Genomic DNA, 11,203 nt, shown 5'->3' with positions numbered 1-11,203 from the left:
CCGCGGGGCTGCCCACCTGGCGACGTGACGCTGCACCAATCCCCTTCGAGCTGCTCCCGGGCCCCCTCCTTGCACCGCCCCCCTCCCCACCCTGAAAGAGGCGCACCCTGCCGGGACAGACGCTGCGATCTCGCCCTCGGAGCACCCTTCTCACTCCTTGGTCTCCGGGACGGACTCTCAGACTCTTCTCTCGCCTTAGCCAGACTCGTTTTCCCGCCTCTCAAACTCCGGCTTCCCTCCACTCCTCGCTCTTTTCCCTCCACATTCCCCTCCTCTTTCTCCCACGCCGCAAACCCTGGTCCCCGTTGCCTTCCCCGGCCCTTTCCCTTTCCCTTCTCCTCCTTCGACTTCTGTCCGCTTCCACCTCAGACTCCCCGAGCGTGCCTAACTCAGTCACCCGCTCCGGTTCCGCTCGAAGTCATGGCGGGACCTGGGGGTTGGAGGGACAAGGAGGTCACGGATCTGGGCCACTTGCCGGTGAGTAGAGGACGCCCGTCACCCCCGAAGTGCTCTCTTCTGCGAGTTCTGAGCATCGATGGAGGGGACAGACGTCCGAAAGCCTGGCTAGGCCAGGACTTCGATAAGACCGCGACTGCAGGAGGGGGCCCCGGGAGTGGGCTTGCGGGAAAGGCGCCCCCTGGGTACCCGGGTTGCTCCAAACTCACGGAAAGGCAAAGGGCCGGGGGAAGAGGGATGGTGGGAAGAGGTGGCAGTAGGTTGGTGCGGGCCACAAACAGCGGGACCTGTTCTAAATGTGGCCCGTTTGGTCTAGCGGCGCTCGGGTACTTGTCCTAGCGGGGCCCAAGGAGAGGCCAAAGAGCGCGACGACGCGTGGCTTCCTGAAAGCACGCCTCTCTGTCACCCTGCCGCCCCGTCGTTTGCTTCTTCTTTTGCCAGAAGAGATGCCCACTCTCAGCGTGACCTTTCCTTCTAGGTGCCAGCGGGCCAGAAAATTCAAGCGTTGAAGTCTCACTTTCTAATAGCACTTTCTAAAACCTTCTTACTCTGCCAGGGCACTGGTCCTGATTTAGTATTGCTGGAGCTAAAGAACTCGACGCCGCTTGGGGAAGAAGTGAATTCTGCACACCCCAATTTAAAAAATAAAATGTATTGCGCTCACTTGCTAACCAGATTTAGCTTTTTCTCGTGGTTTTCGTTTGCGGTTTCTCCTTTTCCCAAATGCCCAGCTTTCCTCCAGAGTTGTAATTGATTGGTGAGCTATTATCGCCGTCGTTATTAGTAGACTTATTATTTTAGCAGCACCGTTTATTTCATTGGCATCTGGTTTCTGGCAGATATTGGATCCCACCCAAATCCGTTTTTCAAGTTCCCGTTTTAGATTGGCATTTCACTCGCACCCTCTCTTGAATGCAAAGGGCCCCTGGACTCTCTAAAGGGAATAAGCATGCACCGTGCTGGAATGATCACCAGGCAACTGTAGTACAGGGCAGTGGCCTGCTTGCTTTGGGGAAAGCTAAATATTAACCTTGAGGTTATGGGGCTATTCAAAGTAGCAGTGCCTTAATTTTATACATATTTACATTTAAATATTGTTTTCCTGATGATGGCAGACACCTGTCCCCCTCAAAAATGGGGCATTCCCCAAGGCTCACCTATATAATTTCACACTAAAACAATGTGGAGGAGGAGGTGATGCACATGGGTAACATTTTAGCAAATTGTTCTCAGCCTTTTTTTTAAAGGAGCCTCAATGTAAACGTGTTGAATTACAGATAATCAGCATTGTGGTTATTGATGCAGCTTCATAAAATAAAGTCACAGAATTTTTAAAAGTTAAATATTTTTCCACTCAGTTTATACATGAGATTTCTGGAATATGGAGGCCTCAATTGGTGGTTTCCTTTCTGAACAGCACTTTCACATTCTGACTAGATTTGCTCCCAAGTGTAAAACCAATGAATGAAATGTTACCCTCCTCCAACATTCTCTGTGTACGGTGGGGGAAAGAGAAAAAAAAAAAAAAACTAGGGCAAATATGGAAACCACACATAGGCAAACTGAAATAAACTCTTTTTTAAATTGACTGAAGGGAGGAATGGGAAAGACCTCCTAGAAATGATAGAGCACGGAATTCCAAAAACAAGGAGAAAAGGTTTGATTGCTGAAAAAAAAAAAATGGGGGGAAATGGCCCAGACTAACTGACCCGGTCATGGCCCTGGACATGAGAACTTGGTGAGAGCCAAGAAGATAAGGGGAAAGGCTACAATCTTTACATTGCAGCTCACTTAAATAGTTTTCTGGGGGTTGGTGGGGGTGTGGAGGGGAGAAAGATGAGGTTAGTTTTTAATATAGGGATAGGGAGAAGACAAAATTTCAGGGCATTGATGTTTGGCCTTATTTTACAGACTTCATGAAAGTCTCGTAAGGTCCTCAACTTCTAACAATTTCTAAATTTCTATTACATAGGAGCTATTTTATATCATGGAGATCTTCACCATGTGAGCAAATTATGCATAAGTTTCCCCTCTTCCTGAACATCCATCAGGGTCTAAACCCTGAGAAATCAAGCAGAAGAAGAGCACCCCCATTTAGAATTCTTTTTTTACATCAAATTTTTAGAGATGCAAAACATTCACTGTTGTTTTGGTCACTGAGGTATAGATTAGTGATTTTGGATTTCTTTGCATTTGACTTATTTCCTAAGTTGCTGAAGAAATAAGAGTAAATGAAAAGGTCAAGAGATATCTAAGTTATCTGTTTGGAAGTTTGCATTTTGATGCAAAGTAGAGATGATAAAGCAAGCAAAGAAACCTGCATATGGTGAGATCCCTTGTGATAATTATCCTCAATAGGATACATATGAGGTCAGAAAGTTGGCATCTGTCAACACCAAGTATACCAACTTGGCAACAGCCAGATAATGAGGGGGGATTCAGACTTTGGAGTTTCACACTGAGCAAGAAAAGAATCTTGAAGAGTATAGAATGATTAAATATGGGTCTAGTTTAAGATTGATATATTATGTCCGTTCTAGGGCTGGCCAGCTAAATGACCACAAGACAAGGACCTTTGAAAGAGACCAAGCTGGCTGTGCAAATTGTGATTTAAAGAAAGTAGTAGAAGGTTATTTGGCATTTTTGTTATTAGATAGATATCTTTTAAGACCTAAAATATTAAACAATAGTGAAAGCTGGGGAAGCAGGGAGAGGGGAGAGAGAAATGTACTTTCTTTTTTGCATAATTCCCTAAAGTTAAAGACGTAAAATAAAAGAGTAAACATAATAACCAGAGACTGCCAGGTGGGTAAGCTACATTTTCTTTGTTAATTAGTGGGTTACTGTCATTTTTCCATTTTTCCTGACTTACTATTGAATAAACATTTCCTATAGGTGACAAAACAGAAAAGAAAGTACAGAGATTTGTGGTTTGTGCTTCCTTTTTGAAAAAGAGAATGGCAAAACCATATATATATGTATATATATATACATATATATGTATGTATATATATATATATATATATATAAAATCTGTGTGTGTTTCACATTGTCTGCCAGCAGCAATACCTGGGGAGATATATATATATATATATATATATATATATATATATATATGTAAGGTTTTTTCCCTACTATGCATATGTCACTCAATCCTTGGGACTGGAAACTATTTCTTCATCTCCAAATCTGGCATGTCTTTCACTATGATAGTCCCCTTTGCCTTCTGTGCCCAGTATGGTAATGACATTCCTCACAACTCTGGCCTTGGTATTTGACACTGCCGTGTGTAGTCCTAATCTATATTGGGGTCAGGATTAGACAGGCCTGGAGGACAGTGGTGGCAGAGGTGATCTGAAATAGTACATGATCCAAAAAACTATATTTGAATTACATTAAGTTTATATTTAAATACAACTGCCAGCTCTCCCAGTCTTCCTTCACCCAGACCAAGCCTGCTTTCCACACTCAGTCATGAGAAACTTTCACTTTCTCAAGTCCCTTAGCCCCCTATTTTGAATCAGTTTTACCTTCTAGTCCACAAAGATTGAAATATTCAACATATCCTCCATTAGGTATCCCAGAGCATCACCTCAAAATGACATTGTACTTCAATCAGTTTTCTCAGTCTTTTTCCCCTCAATATCTAGAGCAGTGGGTTTTATGTTAGTGCACCAGAACAGTGCCCAAGAATGATCTTGGATCTTGAGACCCATCCACAGAAATTCTAGTTTCATAATTCCATGGTTGGGACAAGGAATCTGTATTTTAAACAAGATTCTCCAGATGAGTCTCATGTAAGGAGAGTCTATGCAGTTCACAGTTTGAGAAACACTAGTCTAAAGGAAGAGATTGTCCTTTTTAAATTTTCCACTTGAATTGTGAAGCCCATTCCTCCAAATATCTCTGAAACTTACTCTGACACTTATTTTGTTTTATCTGCCACTTTCAGGTTCTCTCTCCATAAACTATTTTCATAAAATCACATTTTCTAATATTTAAAACAAAAGAACAATAGCCTCTGCTCTTTCTAGGTACTGTGCAATCTCTTTTCTTCCTTTAGCTGTCTAACTACTGGAATGTGTTCTATGATTCTCTTTTACTGCCCTAAATCTGAAATTTATTGCTACCTATGATGACCATTTATCATTTCCACTTTGTTCTTAATTTCTGCTGTATTTGGTCCTGTAGATCAGCCTTTGCTTTTGCGTCTCTTCCATGACCAGCAAACACTGCCTTCTAGTGGTTCTTTTTCTTCCTGTTACCCCCAACCCCCTGCCTTTAATAAAATTACCCATCAATGTTCCCATTTTCCCCCCTCTTCTTGAATTCAGAAGACAGAAACAACTCCCCAATTTCAGGATTTCAGGGGGCAGACTAGGACTTTTAAATTGCAAGAGTTAATTTAGATACATAGAAAAACATAACGAAGTATGGAGTATTTGCCCAACATTTTATGGTTCAAAAATGTTTTAAAACTTAGACTTTTAGTAATATCTTTTGAAAAAAACTTTCACAAATTAAGTTTTCTTGTTAAGTGACCATTCTTTTAACCAAATGGAACACCGGAACATACTGAACCACCAAGTATTCTCTAAATTGATATAGCAGTCATAAATATAAAGATCTTTCCTCTTCTGGTTTTCTTATCTCCGAGTAGCAGGGCAGAGGAGAAGACCAAGTAATCATAGAGACCCCCTTGGTGAGGACTTTAAATTTCACAGTGACCAAAAAAAGTTGACTTCTCAATACTTCCTTCTTTGGGAGCCCAGAATAAGCTTTCTCTGACTATAATTCAGTGGAAAATCTGATACAAGAAATTGAGTAATATTACTCTAGTAATTAGCATAGTTCCCTTCCTCTTTTTGCCGAGTTTGACAATCATTTAGTCTTGAAAGAGATTAGTGTGGAGATGGAAACAAAAAATATTGCATAAAACTAATGAAAAAAATAGTCTTAGATGAATACTAAAATGAGCTGCCTTTAAGAACAGAAAAAAAGTTTTTAAAAACCTTTTTTTTATTAAATGTGAGCATGAGGGAATTAAGATGTTCTGGTCATTTGTGAGCAGGAAAAATTTTCCAAACAACATGAATATAGATAAAATAAGGCCTTCAAGAATTCCACCGGCATTTTGTTGTCCCGTTCATTTCCTTGGCGTCTTTTTTGAGTAGGTAGATACCTGGGTTCAAATATGAGTAAAGTACTTACATTATTGAGGGCTAGAAAAAGGATTACAGAAATTAAAGACCGTGCTCAAAGATTCGGAAATAAACTTGTTCAGATAATACAGTAATTCTCTGATATATGATATCGGGGTTTTGTTTGTTTGTTTGTTTGTTTTTAGCTAAAATGCAGCCTCAACTGTAACAAAGAATGGTTTACCGATAGGAATCAGCTAACATATTTGATTCTTTTGACAGATGACCAGAGACTGTTTCTCCAGAATTAATAATGTCTCATATAAGTTCCTCAAAGATCTCCTTTAAAGAAATATGCTAAATTGATAAACTCTTCAAGCCAAACCTTAGGAACTTCTTTGTTGGCTTTTTCCCATAAATTTTTCAATGAATTATAACAGCAATGATATGCCTATTATCAAAGTCCACTATAACAATCTATTTTTAGTTTTCTTGAATCCTCAAAATTATCATTAAAAAAAATTTGTATTTTCATTGGGAGTATGTTCCCTGAAATATTTTCCTACAGTAATACTGTGCATATTGTGACATTGAGTTTAATGCTAATTTTAAGAAAGTAGGCTGCTAACAATTGTCATATCAATGCATTGGAAACATCTGGATTTTAGAATGTCAGAATCTGATTTTTTTCTAAAGAATTTTAGAGCTAGGAAATCACTTAACACAGCACCTTTATTTTATATATGTGAAAACTGAGTCCCAGAGAGAGTAAATAACTTACACAAAGTCATATAGTTAATTAATGGCAGAACTGGGGCTATAACTTTAGTCTCCTGACTCTGTCCAGTTGAATACTTATTGACTGAAGTAATCCCAGAGCTGTGTCATTTTCCTATGACACTTTTGCTAGATTAAACAAATATCACACCAGTTTAAAGGAATCTATAATTTGTCATATACATTGCATTTGCTCAATAGTTTTTCTGTTTAGCTCACATTTGTCACAGTGATAAAAATATTTTTAAACAAAGTTATACAAAGTTTGTATATATAAAATGTGCTTTCTATAAGGCATGTGAATTTCCAAGAATTTGCCAGTGCTCCTATTACTTTGTGCATAAATTGGCATCTACTCATACTTCATATCTCTTTTGCTAAAATAGCAAAATAAGCTGCTAGAGTAAGAGTTTAAATAGTGATAAAATTCAAGAAACCATGTTTTGTGGTGAACAAGAAATGAATATCCATATTTTAAGGTAAGGAAACAATGTTTAAGGATAAATATGGAAGCCTTAAGAATCTGCTGATAAACATGTTATATTGTCTAGTTTTTTAAAAAAGAAATGATGCTCTTTTAATACCATGATGTTATTTTGTTATTTATATTTAGAGGCAATATTCTTTCTTAAGAATTACTATTATATAAACAATCTAGACTTTGTAGCCAGTACCTACTCATCATTACATATCTACTCAATATTACCATTGCCATATGGTAAACTTTCTGCCTGTCTGGTTAGCACTCAAAAGATGGATATCAAAAGAGTATTTCAATTGCAAGTAAATTAATTTAGTTCTACTTTTAATAGCCTTTCTAATTAACTTATGAATATGCCTCAACTAGACATAATTGTATGCATTTTACAGTTTTATGATAATTATACAGTTAATGTTCACACCATTGCTTCTTTTTTATAAATGACTACACTCAGTCCAGGGAGATTGTGACAACACTATGCTTTTGGTAAATAATACTTAGGTTCTTCCCATGGAAATTCTAAAGGAACAAGACAGATTAGAAATTCCACTCTAGATAATTTAATGCTTGGCTGTTTTTCCAAGAAAATTGAAAAGTTTTATCCTACATTTTTGCAGGATCCCACTGGAATATTCTCATTGGATAAAACCATTGGCCTTGGTACTTATGGCAGAATCTATTTGGTAAGTGGAGTTACATTAGGTATTCATTCTGCATTTTCTAATAACAAAAATGATTGTTAAGTCGAAACCCTACACTGCAAATCAAATAATGCCAAAACATATTTCACTTTGAGAGAACGATCAAATTAAGATAGCTCAGTGACAACTGTGAGAATTATTACGAAAAAATGGATTGGAAAGCTATAGTGAACCAACCAACAAAACATAAGATCTAAACATTATTAGCAGAAAATTAATAAAATCACTAAAGGAAAAGAGAACTAATTCAAATAATATGTACCCAAATAAAAATATCACTTGTTTGATATTATATGTCCATACCATTCTAATTACTGACATTCAACTTTTAAGCTGAATGTTACAAAAAGTTTCCATAGCATTCTATATCATACTATGTACATGAATGTGCACACATATGTGATAGCTTCCCAAATAATCTAACAAGAAAATCTCTGCATTTGTTTAATGATATTTATTAAGCATAAAATATATGCCAGGCACTGTGATAGTCTTAAGTGGTGAACAAAACAGATAGTCCCTACTCTTCCAGGGTTTATGGTCTAGAAATATGTAAGTGATTAAATGTGTGTATTTGTGTGTGGGTGCGTGGGGGCTTGGAGGAGGCAAATATATAAGTAAGCACAGGAATAACTATATAATTGCAATTGTAATATATTTCTGTAAGAAAATTCATAGTGATATAAAAGTAAAGAACGGGGGGCTTAATTTAGATTGAAAGTCAGGCTCCCTGGGGGAATCACTGTTAAAATGACATCAGGAGGACAAATATGAGATAACCAAGCAAAGGTATGGTTGTAGAGGATGATATTGATTCATTCTAGGTAGAGCAGGGGCAGTGGTAAGGGCTGGATTGGAGATGGGGGGTGCTTTAGTGGCCCTATCACCTTGATCAGGTGCCCTTCCCTCACTCTCTAATATGGTGAATAGACATTTTCTCAACCTTGTATAATGTTATGTACAAATGCAGGGTTCCTCTTCCCCAGGAATGTCCCTCAAAAACCAGATCACTGTCCCTAGGCTGATCCTTACTGTCGACTGACCACCGGTCCTCTATGTATGGGTTGTGTAGACGTGTCTTGAAATGGGTCCAGTGGAAGGGGCCTCTTTCTAGTTCAGACAAAGGTGCCCTCTGCCTGCCAAGCCTTGTAACCTTAGGGCTGCATCTGCCCAGAAGTAGCTTATTTTTTAAATTCATCTACCCAGGTAGGGTGGGGAGATCTTTAAAAGTTGCGCAAATGTGCCTAAAGCACAGACTTTGAGTAGGAGAAATAGCATTGTGGAAGGATCCTAAAAGCAGAAAGAACCTTGGTGAGTATAAGGAACAGAGAGAGTATCAATATTCATGACAAAAGTTTTTTCAAGCCATTTTGACCTGACCTATTAACAGAAACAATAAGCTATAGACGGAAATGTGATACAGACACAAATATATTGTTTCTGTTACTTCAATTGCATTCTAGACTGAATGATTAGTTAACATTTGTGTGATCTAAGCAAATTTTGCCACTTTGTGCATAGATACCTACACCTTATACATAGAAGTTTCTCTTCTTTATGGCACATTTATAATTTCCATGGCTCCACGCACATTTTAATTCCTGAGGGGTGTGTAGTTAAGTGTGTGTGTGTGTGTGTGTGTGTGTGCGCGTGTGTATACTTGGCTTGATTTGAAGGTATAGAGCTCTCTCCACCATCAGATATTAGGAGTAAAAACCTCAGTTATATAAGGCAAAAAGCAAAGGTAAGGCTAGATAACACAAAAAGATGGTTTCTCATCAGCAGTCATCAGAATTGTGATGCCATAAGAAGAAAAGTCAAGAGGGTAAAAAGGTGAGTTGTGCATGATAATTCTCTTTTTTAAAAAACTAGGGCTTAGGGGACTTCCCTGGCAGTCCAGTGGTTAGGACTTCGCCTTCCAATTCAGGGGGTGTGGGTTCGATCCCTGGTTGGGGAGCTAAGATCCCACATGCCTTGTGGCCAAAAAAAACCAAAACAGAAAACACAAGCAATATTGTAACAAATTCAATAAAGACTTTTAAAATGGTCCACATCAAAAAAATCTTTAAAAAAATAAATAAACTAGGGCTTATTTAGGTATAGTTTACACTTGGTAAATTCATCCTTTTAAGTGTAGAATTTTATGAGTTTGGACAAACATGTCCAGACATGTAACTACCACCACAATCAAGACTTTTCAATATACATCTTAAATTACACAGTATACCTTCAAGTAGTATTCTACCACTTCACTGTGTGGTGTCCTAGTTTGTGTACTATGCTTATGGTTGTTATACATTTTGCTCTTAGGTATGATATGAACCTACACTACTACTACTATTTTCCCTCTACTCAATACTACTACTTTTTCTTTAGTCAGTTATCTTTTAGAGCAATTTAAAAAGAAGAAAAATTTATATTTATACTCATTTGAGCTATTTCTGGAATCTTCATTTCGTTGGGTAAATCCAAGTTTCTATCTGGGTACGATACTCTTTAAGCCTGAAGAACTTCCTCTAACATTTCTTTTAGTGCAGGGCTTCTGGTAATGAAGTCTCTGCTTTAGTGTGAGAAGTCCTTACTTCTTCATTTTTAAAAGATATTTACACTGGATATAGAATTTGGGGTTGACAGTTACTGTAGTTTCTTTCAGCACTTTAAAGATAACACTCTATTGTCTTCTGGCTTGCATAGTTTCTGAAGTCCGTTGTCATTTTCTTTCCTCCTTCTATCTTCTGGCTGCCTTTAAGATTTTTCTCCTTATCTTTGTTTTTCAGCAGTTTAAATATGAAATGTCTAGGGGTTTTGTTTTTATTTTGTGTGTGTGTGTGTGTGTGTGTGTGTGTGTGTGTTTGGTGGGGTATTTACCGTCCTCGGGTTTCTCTGAGCTTCTTCCTCGTGCTTCTGTGCTTCAGATTCTCGCTCAATGCTCTCCTGCCTCCCCTAGTGGTAACTGCTATCGCTTCTTTAAGTGCTTGTTAGCCTGATGGTGTGGGGCAGGGAGTTCTCTGTTTTCCTGATTCAACCCCAGTCTTAGGCAGATACTGTGCTTCTAGGTCATGAGAGTGAGACTTTCTTATTTACCCTGCCCCTCTATTAGTGGTAAGACATCCTAAATGTTTTGGACCCAGGACTAATTCCTGCGCTACCCCCCAGAAATAGAGGAGTGAATTATTTTTTTTTTTACATTTCCCCCAGCTATATCAGGTCTTCCTCTGCACCCTGCGGGGAATAGGGTTTGATGTGCCCTTCCCCTAAGGCTTAGGGCTTTTATTCCATGGGGGGCGGGGAGAGAAATTGCACATGGTTTCACGCTTTTCCTACTGCAAGGGCTTCTTCTCTCCATCAGGTCAGTACCAGAAATCTGTGGAGAAAAGCTTATGACTGTGCATGTATTCCTCTTGTATCTGTGGCTCATGAGCATACTGTACTCTTATGCTAGCCCATACTTGGCCTTTAGCAGTTCATTAAAAATTCAGCAGAATTCTTTTTTTTAATTTTTATTTTTTATTGAAACAGTTGATCAACAATGTTGTGTTAGTTTCAGGTGTACAGCAAAGTGATTCAGTTATACATATACACATAGCTATTCTTTTTAAAATTATTTTCCCATTTAGGTCACTTCAGAATATTGAACAGTGTTCCCT

The 11,203-nt window shown here is 38.4% G+C and overlaps 1 protein-coding gene across 1 annotated transcript in view; it reads left to right on the top strand.

The window, feature by feature from the left end:
- The first annotated feature begins 310 nt into the window (after positions 1-310).
- NRK (Nik related kinase) overlaps positions 311-11,203 on the top strand; it is a 163,569-nt gene continuing 152,676 nt past the window's right edge. Inside the window, exons 1-2 of the mRNA XM_060138161.1 lie at positions 311-477; positions 7,473-7,538. Of these exons, the coding sequence (XP_059994144.1) occupies positions 421-477; positions 7,473-7,538 (123 nt within the window). The 5' untranslated portion in view covers positions 311-420. The remainder of the gene's footprint in view (positions 478-7,472; positions 7,539-11,203) is intronic.

This window comes from Lagenorhynchus albirostris, chromosome X (assembly GCF_949774975.1).
Source record: "Lagenorhynchus albirostris chromosome X, mLagAlb1.1, whole genome shotgun sequence".
Lineage (NCBI taxonomy): Eukaryota > Metazoa > Chordata > Mammalia > Artiodactyla > Delphinidae > Lagenorhynchus > Lagenorhynchus albirostris.
This window is presented reverse-complemented; position numbering and strand designations above follow the sequence as displayed.